Below are 14602 nucleotides of genomic sequence, written 5' to 3' on the forward strand. Positions count from 1 at the left end.
AGTGTGGAGATTCCTTAAAAAACTGGAAATAGAACTGCCTTATGATCCAGCAATCCCACTGCTGGGCATACACACTGAAGAAACCAGAAGGGAAAGAGACACGTGTACCCCAATGTTCATTGCAGCACTGTTTATAATAGCCAGGACATGGAAGCAACCTAGATGTCCATCAGCAGATGAATGGATAAGAAAGCTGTGGTACATTTACACAATGGAGTATTACTCAGCCATTAAAAAGAATACATTTGAATCAGTTCTAATGAGGTGGATGAAACTGGAGCCTATTATACAGAGTGAAGTAAGCCAGAAAGAAAAACACCAATACAGTATACTAACGCATATATATGGAATTTAGAAAGATGGTAACAATAACCCTGTGTACGAGACAGCAAAAGAGACACTGATGTATAGAACAGTCTTATGGACTCTGTGGGAGAGGGAGAGGGTGGGAAGATTTGGGAGAATGGCATTGAAACATGTAAAATATCATGTATGAAACGAGTTGCCAGTCCAGGTTCGATGCACGATACTGGATGCTTGGGGCTAGTGCACTGGGACGACCCAGAGGGATGGTATGGGGAGGGAAGAGGGAGGAGGGTTCAGGATGGGGAACACATGTGTACCTGTGGCGGATTCATTTTGATATTTGGCAAAACTAATACAATTTTTTAAAGTTTAAAAATAAAATAAAATTGTAGTTGGAAGAAGAAAAAGCAAAGTCTTTGATGTAATGGTAGCACAACATAAACTTTAATAAAATCTGGAGTGACATCTCAAAAATGGAAACCCTAGAAGCAGCTGTCTCATCGACAGGCCATCCAGTCTCTCTGTTAGCATTAATAAAGCGCACCTTACTCATCTTTGCCTTATGCCATCAGACATTGTAGAACTTTAAAAAAGTGGGCTGTATTTTTTTTTTTTTCCCCAGATGCCATGGCCGCGTACAGCCACAGAAAAGCTGTTGGAGGAGTTGTTTGATAGCACTGCCTCCCGGTTTCTGGCTGTCTTGGAAGCGCTCTCTGACTCAAATCGGCGAATACTACAGACTGGACCTGTTTTTACAGATGAAGTAGAAGTTCGTGATGTTGTCTCAGAACTGTTTATGGCAGGAAAAGAACTTTTAATAAGTAAATAAGTTATTAAAATAGTATTTTATAAAAAATAAAAATACTATTTTGTGGTGGAACATAAATAACAAAAATTTTAGCATGATATTTGACACATAAGAAACCAATACCAATTTATTGATCTTTTTTTCCTTAAAGATTTCTTTTTTTGATGTAGAACATTTTTAAAGTCTTTATTGAATTTGTTACAATATTGCTTCTGTTTGATTTTGTATTTTTGGTTTGCTAAGAGTTTTAAATTCTGAATAGTTGTTGAATTTTATTAAAACCTTTTTCTGGGTTTTTTGAGATTTATTGAGTTCATCAAATGGATGAACTTTTTTCAATTAATATGGTGAGTTACAATGATTACTTATATAATCTTTAACCACTTCATATTCACTGCATATTTTTGGAATAATCTTAATCTGGAGGTGAGAATTATTCTTTTGATATATTTCTTGGTTTTCTTCCTAGTGGCTAATGTTTCTGTTAATTAGATTTCTCTTCTTACAAAGTCCTTTTTGGATTTTCCTCTCAAGGTCATGTTGGCCTCAAACAAAAGTTGAGCTTTCTGCCGTCTTTTTCTATTATCTGGAAGAGTTTTTGTCAGATTGGTGTTATTTCTTTCTGAAAGTTTGAATTTGCTGGTGAAGGCATTTGGACCTGGAATTTTCTCTATGGAAATGTTTTTAGCTATGGATTCTATTTCTTCTATAGATACAAAATGATTTAGAATTTCATTTTCTTTTAAAAAATCTTCTGTTTGGTAAATACTACTTTGATTTTATCTATATTTTCAAATTTTCATAGAATAGTTTATGACATCATCATCACCTTCTGTGTGTGCTAAGTCGCTCCAGACCTGTCTGACTCTTTGCACCCTATGCACTGTAGCCCGCCAGGCTCCTCTGTCTGTGGGATTCTCCAGGCAAGAATACTGGAGTGGGTTGCCTTGCTGTCCTCTGATCTTCCTTATCCAGGGATTGAACCCGCATCGCCTCTGTCTCCTGCATTGGCAGGTGGATTCTTACCATTAGCACCACCTGGGAAGCCCTGTCATCTTCTAAGTGAGCGTAAAGATGTGCATGTGTGTACATGTGTGTGCCCATCTGTGGGCAAGGAGCCTCTGTACTGCAGTTCGGTCTCGTTTTTTCTTCACGAGGAAAATACAAGATCTCAAAGGAGAATTCCTTTGACTTGCTTCTCCCACACCTGAAAATTTACCTTCATCTGCACCTTTCCTTTCCACTGTCTCTCATTAAAATGGAAGGGATGTTCTTCCTCTTTCCCTTTAGGTCTTTGGGCCATATCTCTGCAAATTGCCCCTTCATCCCGATCCAACTTCCTCCCTGAATTTCTTCCTCTTGTTAGAGACAGATTTGTTGAAGGAATTGCCTTTGTTCACTGTTCCATATTCTTCCCCTCCTACTTATACTTGGCAGTCTGCTGTCATGGACAGAGAATGTCGTGGACAACTTCCTTATTGTTCAGTTGAAAGTCAGTGCTTTTCCTTCCTTTGCTTTCTGTAGCAGTTGTTGTTGATGACACCTTCTTTCTCTTTAAATACTCTCCTTTGCAGCCTTTTCTCCCCACCTGCCCTTCTCTTACTTGTTGGGGTTCTTTGCTGTTCTATTTTTGGCAGCCTTCCATTGCTCACAGCTGATCCACTTACTTACAGTGCCTATGTGATGACTCTGGAGCTCTGTCCCTATTTTAGGTCTCCTTTCTGAGCTCCTAGTCTGTAATATCCCGCTGTGTATTTTGCTAGTTTACTCTTGCTAATTCTCTATTTTTGAGATTCCACATTCTTTGTCCCTTTGGGTGATGTTTCCTGACCGAACCTCCTACCCCACACCTAGGTTTGAGGCCCTTCTTATTTGTCCCCAGAGCATCCTGTGTTTGCCTACTAGATTTTTTAAAAAATTATTAAAAAATATTTTATTTTTATATTGAAAGAAAGTGAAAGTCACTCAGTTGCATCTGACTCTTTGCAACCCTGTGGACTATATGGTCCGTGGAATTCTCCAGGCCAGAATACTGGAGTGGGTAGCCTTTCCCTTCTCCAGGGGATCTTCCCAACCCAGGGATTGAACCCAGGTCTCCTGCATTGCAGGTGGATTCTTTACCATCTGAGCCACAAGGGAAGTCTAAGAATACTGGAGTGGGTAGCCTACCCCTTCTCCAGGGTGTCTTCCTGACCCAGGAATTGAATTTTTATATTATATTTTATTTATGCATTGTGTTTTGGGCTGCTGTGCAGTGTGCGGGATCTTAGTTCCCAGACCAGGGATCAAACCTGAGCCACCTGAAGTGGAGGCACAGAGTCTTTTTTTTTTTTTTTTTCTTTTAAAAAACTTTATTATGAAAATTTCCAAACACAACCAAAAGTAGAATGTACAGTAAACCCTGTGTATCTACCACCGGAGGCCTAGAATCTTAACCACTGGACCACCAGGGAAGTCCTTGCCCACTATGATTTCTTGTTTTCCCCGCCAGAGTGTGAGTTCTGTGAAGGCGAGAGTTGTGTTTGCTTTTTTCCCTCATTGTTTCTCAAGTGCCTGATATTTAATGTTTGGTAAATATTTCTTTGCACAAATGACCCTCTCTTTTCTTTTCTAGTGTCAAATATTGGTGCAGATGGCATACTTGATTTTCCAAAAGCACATCTTTTGGAACTTATTATAAAAAAGAAGAATCTTATTTCTGTGAATGCTGCCGTGAAATTTATAAAATTAGCTTTCATGTATGAGGAATGGAGTTTATTTGAATCTGCGGCTGGGCAGCTCATTGATTTTCTCCAGGTAATACATGCAAAACAATTGCTTTGTTTTTATGGTATTAACATGACGTTGAAGTGCTAATTAACTTGTGAGATATACTTTCCTTAGAGGCAGGATGACCCAGCGTCAAAGAAAGCGGAAAAGAATTTAATTCTTCTTGTTGCGATAGAACCTTTGATCAATGTAAAGAGAAACAAAGGTTTGATCTTTCCTTTTGACAACTACAAAGAAGGTCAAGTCTATGTAAAAAAAATTGCTGTTCATGGTGAGTGTTTATTTGCCTCTTTGAAAGCTTAAGATGACGTTATACGCTCTCTATAGGTGAAATGAGAGAAAGAATATTCAAGGTAGAGGGAGCAAAAGTGTAAAGGCCCTGAAGTGAGAGTGTGCTTGGTTGTTGAAGGAACAGCAAGGAGGCAGATGTGGCTGGAGTGTTCTGGTGGTGGTGCTGGCCTTTGAGAATGTGGTAGGAACTGAGGTCAGAGAAATAGCTGGATGCCTGATCTTGCAGGTTCCTAGGCCTTGTACAGGTGCTGGATTTTATTTATTTACTTAAAGAACTTTTTTTTTGTTCACACTATGGGGCATGCGGAATCTTAGTTTCCTGATCAAACCCACACCGCCTACGGTGGAGGCACAGAGCTTTAACCACTGGACCACCAGGGAAGTCTCTGGATTTTTCTGTTGCAACATGATTTTGGGTAGAAAAATGAGGCTGTATTTTAGCTGCTGCCTTATTAATGAGAGGTCAGCAGGGCATTGAATCAGAGGTATCAGTTGACTTTGGCAAGGAAAAGTTTGATGGTCTCCTGTCTCTTTCCAGTATGCAGAGTTTTCCATTCTGAAACTCAGTTTTAGGAGTTATTGTGTATATAAACGAACATCTGCAGCCTCTGTCTTTTAGAGAATTATTTAATCCCATGTTTTATGTTTTATCACATGCTTAAGGCGTTGCATGGCTGCTCAATTGTGGTAAATAATTTGTACCAAGTAATGATGCTTTTTTTTTTTTTCTTTTAGTGGTTTCTGAATAGATATCTTTGTTATTTTTATTTCAACAGTCACAGATGTTTTAATATTATAAACCTCAATTCCATTATGGACATAGCTGGTATACAGATTGCAGATAATGAAAATGATAATAGTCCATTTTAATTGAATTAAAGCCTACTTAGATTAGTTTTCAAATGGAAGCATTTAAAGTGTCTTATTGACATATTTGCCCAGATATCATTTTTGTTATTTTTGGAGAATTTCTATGTTTCTATGCATTTTCTACTTGAAATTTTGTAACTTTTTTTTTTGTGTGTGTGCTTCATTTCCTGTACTTTATAAATTGAGATACTTATGTGAAGTCTTGTGGATACTCAGAAGACATTTTCCATTTGGCGACAACCTTGTATTCCTGTGTCTGTGACTCTCCACAGGTGAAAAAGTTATTTTGGACAATTTGTAATAGTGTCAAAAGAGGCTCTTCTCTGTAATTTAAAGCCATATTTAAAAATCACAGGAATTTCACCTTGCTGAAATTCTATACTGTTCAGTCATTAGGATAAGACATTGAGTTATATCCTGACTTGTAATTTTAAATTTATATTTACTATTGTTATCATTTTGGACATCTATCTTTTCCTTTCAGGGAAATTTCAAGGCCAGTTATATTTCTGATAATGGAGGAAATGAAGCAGTAGTTTTGATGAGAGTTAATATTCTTAATGAAACCCTCCTTTCCAGTGCCTAAATGCAAAGCCTAGTTACTGTTTGGAGTCACTTAGCATACAGTGCAGAGAAGGCAATGGCACCCCACTCCAGTACTTCTGTCTGGAAAATCCCATGGACGGAGGAACCTGGTAGGCTGCAGTCCATGGGGTCGCTGAGGGTCGGACACGACTGAGCGACTTCACTTTCACTTTTCACTTTCATGCATTGGAGAAGGAAATGGCAACCCACTCCAGTGTTCTTGCCTGGAGAATCCCAGGGATGGGGGAGCCTGGTGGGCTGCTGTCTGTGGGATCACACAGAGTCGGACACGACTGAAGCGACTTAGCAGTAGCAGTAGCAGCAGTGCAGCTCTGGTTTTAAAACTGAATTCCGTGGATCCTCAGAGCATCTCTGAGGTCACCATTTCCTTCTCCAGGAAATCTTCCTAACCCAGGGATTGAACCTGGGTCTCTTGTATTGCAGGCAGATTCTTTACCATTTGAGCCACCTGGGCACCTCCTAATACTATCACTTTGGGAGTTAGGAATTCAACATAGGAATTTTGAGTTGACCATTCAGTTCAGTGCAGTATGTATGAAGCTCTGAGAATGTTGTCTGGCACACATTAAATGTCATATGTCCATATCTATATATCTTATTGTTCTTATTTATTTACTTTACCACTTTTGCTTTCAGAATGCTCAGCCGGATAAGGAAATCGTTGTGGACATGATAATGTTCCTGTGGCAGAAATGCAAATTAGGAATGCAGCGGGTCACTGTGTCCAAAAATGACTACTCAAAGTTTACCCAGAAGATCAGTACTAATAAAGTATTCCTTTTTGTTTCCCTTCATATGCTTTTTGTTATTGCTAATTTCATTTGTGATGCACATTTCAAATCTAAATTTTCCCTACTTACCCACCTGCATAATTACTATTCTTTAAATGTGGTAATGAGGGAACCTTTCCTTTAAGTGTATTCCCTGTACTTCTGCTCCAGCTTAGTTTTGGGAAACAGGGAGGTGTTTCAGTTTTTTCAGGGAGGAATAAATATGGTATGTTTAAAGGTTATATGAACTTGAATAAATTCATTAAGAAAGTGAATAACAGAAAACAAATAGATAAGCCATTTTAGCTCCCTGGTAGCTCAGACAGTAAAGCATCTGCCTACAGTGTGGAAGACCCGGGTTCGATCCCTGGGTTGGGAAGATCTGCTGGAGAAGGAAATGGCAATCCACTTCAGTATTCATGCCTGGAAAATCCCATGGACCGAGGAGCCTGGTAGGCTACAGTCAATGGGGTCGCAAAGAGCTGGACAGGACTGAACGACTTCACTTTCACTTTCTGTAATAATACTCTATTTAGACTAAAGAGCTCTCTCATGGAAAGGAAAAAGTGGAGCAGGTCAATATTATAACCTAGAAACTTAGGAGAGAGTATTTTAACAATAACTCAGTCTTCTGTGATTCTGAAGCCTCCTAAGATTAGCTATATTAGGATGCATGTACATAATTTTATCATATACTCTAAAGAAACAATGATCTGATGCATAAATGTTGTTTTCCCATTTTAACTCCCAAAATGTGATGGCTAATTTTATGTGCTAAGCTTTGAGGTTATAGGCATGAAAGACAGCTTCTAAGGCACTCAGTGTAGAGCCTGAAACACCTACTTCCCCCTCACTATTTGGGAGGACTTTGATAGTGATAGTCACTGCTGCTTTTTGAAGGGAGAATGACAATTTTGAGGATACAGATAATCTTCATTGATACATAAAAAAGTCAGATGATAAAAGAAGGCAATGGCACCCCACTCCAGTACTCCTGCCTGGAAAATCCCTTGGACGGAGGAGCCTGGTAGGCTGCAGTCCATGGGGTCGCTACGAGTCGGATACAACTGAGCGACTTCACTTTCACTTCTCACTTTCATGCATTGGAGAAGGAAATGGCAACCCACTCCAGTGTTCTTGCCTGGAGAATCCCGGGGACAGGGGAGCCTGGTGGGCTGCCGTCTATGGGGTCACACAGAGTCGGACACGACTGAAGTGACTTAGCATAGCATAGCATAGCATATGCAGACTACAAGCTAAATAATTCTTCTTCAAGAATATGTATAAACAGAGTGATCATTAACTATCATCTTATTAGGATTATTGATTTTCTATTACTTATAATTAAGATCCACTGATAAAAAGGTGTTAGTCGCTCAGTCATGTCTGACTCTTTGCGACCGCATTCACTGTAGCCTGCCAGATTCCTCTGTCCATGGGATCCTCCAGGCAAGAAACTGGGGTAGGTTGCCATTCCCTTCTCCAGGGGATCTTCCTGACCCAGGGATCAGGTCTCCTGCATTGCAGACGGATTCTTTACCATCTCAGTCACCAGGGGAGCTAGTACCTGTATAACATTATATGATTAGAAGGTGGCGATTTCAAGAAAGTACTCAATTTTATGAAATGTGACTCTTTCTACAATGTAGTGCACTTTCAATTGATTTTACTGTGTATTTTCTCTTTTTAGTGGCTTTATCTTCTGTGGCAGATAAATGAAATCATTCACTGCTATAAGATGGAAGACATTGATGTTGTGATGGTGGCAGAGATCACGTTACGATTAAGTGAAATATTGGAATCTTTAGGAAACCCAAGAAGGAAATTTAAAAAATTTCTAGGTAAAATATTGAATTAAAAGGCATGAGGTTATTAATATATATATATGAATATATAAGCACAAATTGTAATACTGTTTAACATCTGTTAATGGAAATCAGACATTTCAGTATTATGCTTCACTGATGATTTATAATCAAAGATAGAAGTAATATAGGTTCAACCAAGTTGATGTTAAAAAAAAAAAAAAGGTTATATGCTTTCTGGTTCAGTGGCAAATGAAAATCTTTGCGTCTTCTCCTCACTTGTATATTTCCCTTCTCTGTCCCTCATTGTCCACCTACACCACTCACCCTCCCTCCCCATTCTTCCTTTTTTCTTTCCTCTCCTCCTTTTAATCCTACTTCCTCCTCTTCCATTTCCTGCTAGAGTGTATAGTTCTTGAAGGAAGAGAATGTATTCTGGTCACCATAATTCTTGACACCATCATGCTGCCTGCCACAGAGGAAGAGCTGGAATGAGTGGATCCATGTCCTTCTACCTTTGTCTCCTTTGTCTCTTCTCTCTTGATTCCCTCCTTTGAAAATTCTTCTTCTTTCTTTGTCCTGTTTCTTCTTTTCTTTTCCCTTTTTATCTTCTTCCTCTTTTTGCCCCCCTTTCTCACTCATTCTCCTCCTCTCCCTGTCCAATCCCTTCCTGCCACTATTCTGTTCTCCTTCTGGGAGATGCCTTCTCTCAGAGGATGCTTTGACCTCCTCATTCTTTCTTCTGCCTGTGATTGAACCCCAGAGTTGTCTGTGTCATCAGGTAACTCACATACAGAAAGTGAGGTAGAGGAGCATAGGGGTGCTTGCTTTCCTGTCTTACCCCTCTTATAGTGTGTGTGTGTAACATCTGAGGGATTCGGTAATAAAAGTTATTGTAATAATTGTTCTCCCAGAGATTCGCTAATCTGGCACTCCATTGTTGAGCTCAGCTTTGCAGATTGAATTAGATAACTGTGGTTCTCAAAGTTTGGTTGATATAAGTATTACTTGGAAACTTGTTAAAAATACGAGGCTCAGTTCTATTGCACCTCAGTTAGTATGGACCTTTCTAGTCTTGATTAGCTTACCAGGTGATTTTGATGCACTTAGAAGTTTGAGGACCACTGGTTAGAGTTCTCTGGCTAACACTTTCAATGACTTGAAGCCTTATTTTTCTCTAACTTTATAATTTTTATTCTGTACTGGGGTATAGCCAATTAACAATATTGTGGTAGTTTCAGGTGAACAGTGAAGGGACTTAGTCATGCATATACATGTATCCATTCTCCTCCAAACCCCCCTCCCATCCAAACTGGCACGTAACATTGAGTAGAGTTCTATGTACTATGTAATAGGTCCTGTTGCTTATCCATTTTGAATATAGCAGTGTGTACATGACCTGCCCCAGCAACCATAAGTACATTTTCAAAGTTTGTAAGTCTTTTTCTTTTTGTAAGTAAGTTCATTGGTGTCATTTCTTTTTAGATGCCACATATAAGGGGTGTCATGTGATATTGTGCTTTCTCTGTCTTGAAGTCATACTTTTTGACATATCCTGTCTTAAAACATTTTTCCTTTAAAAAATTTTTATTATGTAGATTTTCAAATAGAGACATTAAATAAGTCACAGTACTCATCATCCAGTACCAGTAATTATGAACATTTTGCCAACCTTATTTAATCTCTCTTGGCAATACTTTCTTTTTTCCTGGACAGTTTTAAGGCAGACAGCATGTCATTCACCAACAAATACCTCAGCATATACACATACATGTGTGTGTGTTGGTCTATCTAACAGAAGGTTTTTTTTTTCTTTTTACACAACCACAATGCTATTAATACATTATACCTTACAAAGTTAGCAAACATCCCTATGCCCATGATTGTATTAAAATCTCTTGTTGGTTTGTTTCAATCAGGATCCAGTTGAGCCCATACATTTTATTTTCCATCATGTCTCTTAAATCTCTCTCTGTAACCTACAGTCCTCCTCTCCTTACCCCTGAAGAAACTGAATCATCTCCCTGGAAGATTTCCCACATACTGGATTTGGCTTTTTGCGTCCTTATGGTGTTAACTTGTTTCTCTACCTGATAGTTAGATCTGTCAGGTTGGTTATATTCAAGTGATACATTTTCAAAAAGTTTTCTTGTCAATCTTATTTTTTTTGGCAAGCATACTTCATGCATACTCCCTATTGCATTGAGTCAGGAGGTATGTAATGCCTGATTGTCTCACTTGTTATGATGCAAAGATTTACCAGTGAGTTCAGGTGTTGTCACCTTGAACTTTTTCCTGGATTGGTTTCCCCAGAAGCAGATTCTGAGACAGAGTTGAGTGTAGCAGTTTATTTGGACTGCTATCCAGGGAAGCAGGGTGGTGGGGTGAAGCGGGACAGAAGGAAAGGAAGCCAGTACAGGGTACTGGAAGTTCGTGAGAAGGCTGCTGTTGTGGGTATAGGACTTAGTCCCACAAGGGGCTTCCAGAAGACTGTATAGAATGTCCCTTAAAGAGCTGGTAGGCTGGGGTGTTTGTCGGACCTATATCTGTCATTGGTTAAAGGCTACTGGAGTAGGGGTGGAGGGAAGCCAGAAGAGGCTTCCGACTTCTATCATCTCATCCGTAGGTATTCTGTTGATTTCTTAAGTGCAGAACTTGCTTCATCAGCTATTTGGTTAATCTGGTTATTTTAAATCTTGTGGTAGACACTATTTCAGTTCAGTTCAGTCGCTCAGTCGTGTCCGACTCTTCGCAACCCCATGAATCACAGCACGCTAGGCCTCCCTGTCCATCACCAACTCCTGGAGTTCACTCAGACTTACGTCCATCGAGTCAGTGATGCCATCCAGCCATCTCATCCTCTGTTGTCCCCTTCTCCTCCTGCCCCCAATCCCTCCCAGCATCAGAGTCTTTTCCAATGAGTCAACTCTTCGCATGAGGTGGCCAAAGTACTGGAGCTTCAGCTTCAGCATCATTCCCTCCAAAGAAATCCCAGGGCTGATTTCCTTCAGAATGGACTGGTTGGATCTCCTTGCAGTCCAAGGGACTCTCAGGATTCTTCTCCAACACCACAGTTCAAAAGCATCAATTCTTCGGCGCTCAGCTTTCTTCACAGTCCAACTCTCACATCCATACACTATATTTGCTACTAATATTTTATAAAAGTAACTTGAAGCCTTAGATGATCTGTTCTTCCAGGGAAGATTTATGCTTGCTTCTGCCAGATACATGAAGGCATTGCAACTTCAGGTTCCCATTAATCCACTTTGAGATAGTAAGATAATTTAAAGCTGAGATGCTCTTTATTCAGCCTATTTTCAGTTACTCTGACTCCTAGGATGTAGCCCCTTCTGGCTTTTCACCCTTGATGGGCCCTGGATACCAATCTCTGTTGCTTTAGCTCCTCAAGGCTGTCAAAGCACCATTCAGCTTCTCAGCTTACCTTTCCAAAACTGACGAAAATCTTCGGAGGGAAAAGTAGCTCGAAGGACATTCTCTAGGCCCCGGGCTTGCTTCCCAAGATCCAGGGGATACTCTCTTTCCAAGATACTGGCTCTGTACTGATATTTTCATTATTTTCTTAGCTTGCAGAAAAAAAAACCCACAAAAACCAACCCTGCATTTTTCCAGCTTTTCCAGCCAGGGGAATGTTTCCAGAATATCTGTTACTAGAACCAAAAAGTCTAATGATTGCTTTTATAAAAAAAAGTCTAATTAAATTTATTGTTTTGTTTACTTTGGGGAGACTAATGTTTTATTGTATTTTATATTCTTTAGTTATGGATAGGCTTCATACAACTGATTATACTGATCCTTTGTTAAAATATTTGATTTCTGAAGAACTAGTCAATATTAGAACATGATCCATTTGTAAACTTGAAAACATCTACATTTATGTCATGAGCAGTTGTACCCATTTAGATATGTAAATTTAAACTTTTCAAGCAATGTTACTCTCATCATCTTATTGGCACATAAAACACAAAGTACAAGTCATTCTAAGTTAATTATGATAATCTGCTTCAAGATGTTTATTAATATTAGTCTACTAAGTAATTCATTGTTTAATTGGAATTACTGAAAAATTTTTAGACTGGAAAATTAGCATTGTCATATACATTTTTATTATTTGTATTCCTTTAATTAAAGCCAGACTTCTCTGACATTTGTCTAAATTTACTGTTAGTTTATGAATGCTTTTCAATGGATTTTCCATAGAATGTACAGAAAGACAATCTCTTTACCATAATATTACCTTGCTGATAATCAAGATTTTTGAATTGGTTTGTTGTATTACAAAATACTCTTAAATTTACTTTTATAAAGACAAAATATAACTAGCTGGAAGAAATAATTTGGTATGCAACTTCTAAGTGTTGAATCATTTCTAAACTCATGAATAATTAAAAAGATAACTAATATAGGATAATGTTTTTTCATGATTGTGATTCACTGTTAATTCCCATTTTTTTCTTTCATCCTTTTATTTCCTTTGGTCCTCTTTCTCTCCATTTCTTTCTCTCCTACTCACTCCTTCTCTTCTTCCTATTTTTCCTCTCTTTTATTCTCTTTTTCCTGAACTCCCTCCTTCTTTCCCCTGCTTCCTTTTCTCCCTCCCTCCCTTCTTTCTTCCTCTTTCCTTCCTTCCACTCTTTCTCTCTGTTTTTCAGATGTATCTTTAAAGAGAGGGACTAGTGAAATCTTTGGGGGTTCGAAAGGGAGCATAGATATTCTTCCAATAATAAAGGTAAGGTACTGCAAAATATTTTAGAAAATACAGTTAAAAACATTTAGTTTTAAATGTTTAAAATTTAATTTTTAAAAATACTATTACGTCTGTAAATGTACAATGATTAGTTATAGAAGTAATTTTGAGTATTTACTATCTGAGAAATTATGGTTTCTATATACATTGAGAACTATAGGAATATTTTTCTACCTTTTGTTTTTACTTTAGAAAAAAATCCAATCAACTTCAAAAATAAGCTAGATAAAGGGTCTTAGAAGGAGTTATAGTTATATTACTATTGGTATTTTGAATGTTGTATTTCATAGACTCACAGAGCAGGGATGTCCTCCTTAGCACTTACCTGCTTTATGAGTCCATGAGTTACAACATTCAAAAAAGTAGCTCACTTTTTATCTTAGTGCTGTGTTTGTGAGGTTGATTTATATAGTCACAGTGATCATTTTCACTACTACATTTTATTGGACCAAGGTTGTACAGCTAAGTGGATTTGAAGTTAGAGTGTTTCCTTCAAAGTTCAGGCATTTAGCGACTATGCTATGCTGTCCATTGATTATAAAAAAGAGTGTCTTCAGAATACTTGTATAAAGTATACTTTTTTAATACACAAAAATGCAAGTGCTAAGAAACTGGCTATAAATCAAATATCATAAGTATATCAGAACTTTCTTGAATATTATATTCATCTCTAATAAAAGGCTTCAGGGAATGCAATTTTGAGTTTTCTATGCTGCATTGTGTCTTGAGAGCTGAGAAATTTGAAATTGACAACAGAAGATGTTTGAACTGTGTAAGAGATTGAGGGGGCATAAGAGCTGTCTGCCAGTGGCTTTTCTAGGGATCATTTGCAGTGCTTATTAAATACATAGCTTCCTTTTTTCCATTTTGGACATAGTGAATCATAATTTCAGGTATGAGGTTCTCAAAAGTTTGTAATTCAGGTGTGAGGTTCTTAAAAGTTTGCCAGGTAAATTCTTAAGGAAACTAGAATTTAAGAATTACTTGCTTAGTGTACTGGCACTTATTCTGTGAGGCTTCGTACAGGAATAGGAATAGTAGTAGAAGTTACAAAGTACTAGATTTTGACTTGGATAGAAAAATTCTGGCGATTAAAGGCACTAAATGAAATGGATTTCTTAGAAAGTGACCATGAAGAAACTGAAAATCATTTATGAATTATTGCTACTGTTTTTAAATTAGAAAAATGCACTCTTTTCTTGATATAATTTATTGCCATCTGCTAGGAAATTGTCAACATAGAAGTCTATGATGACTAGAGTGTGAATAGCACCTCTAAACTTTTGCCACACGCTACCTGCTCAGCTGGATGGGGGTGTGCGGTGTATGGAGTAGGGGTGATTCACTGATATGGCCTAAGGGCGTAGCAGTTGATATTGGGGGACTTGGAGTTGAATTCTGACTTTAATGTTGACTGTGTGATCTTAAATAAACTAATCTGTTTGAATGTGTGTCCTCCTTTGTAAGATGATAACAGTAATATCTATCCTACTGGTAGTTTTTAAGTGATTCAGTCCAAATGAGATGTTGATAACATCGTGGCACATGGTGGCAACTCAGTTTTTCTCTTACATTTCACAAAGGGCACTGAATCTCAACCTAGAGTCTCAGA

At 38.2% G+C, this 14602-nt stretch overlaps 1 protein-coding gene across 10 annotated transcripts in view; it reads left to right on the forward strand.

Annotated features, from left to right (window-relative positions):
- Window positions 1-14602, forward strand: part of CFAP54 (cilia and flagella associated protein 54) — a 312887-nt gene that overhangs the window by 35655 nt on the left and 262630 nt on the right. For 9 of the 10 annotated variants that reach the window (XR_011566649.1, XR_011566651.1, XR_011566650.1 and 6 more), the window contains 7 exons: window positions 929-1127; window positions 3729-3910; window positions 3998-4154; window positions 5231-5316; window positions 6287-6421; window positions 8111-8261; window positions 12896-12972. Coding sequence is in view for 7 of the 10 variants with exons in the window: in XM_070789566.1 (XP_070645667.1) it covers window positions 929-1127; window positions 3729-3910; window positions 3998-4154; window positions 5231-5316; window positions 6287-6421; window positions 8111-8261; window positions 12896-12972 (987 nt within the window). In the remaining 3 variants the exon portion in view is untranslated. Of the gene's footprint in view, window positions 1-928; window positions 1128-3728; window positions 3911-3997; window positions 4155-5230; window positions 5317-6286; window positions 6422-8110; window positions 8262-12895; window positions 12973-14602 lie in introns of those variants that run through there. The other variant, XM_070789571.1, reaches the window with a different exon arrangement.

Source organism: Bos indicus, chromosome 5, assembly GCF_029378745.1.
Source record: "Bos indicus isolate NIAB-ARS_2022 breed Sahiwal x Tharparkar chromosome 5, NIAB-ARS_B.indTharparkar_mat_pri_1.0, whole genome shotgun sequence".
Lineage (NCBI taxonomy): Eukaryota > Metazoa > Chordata > Mammalia > Artiodactyla > Bovidae > Bos > Bos indicus.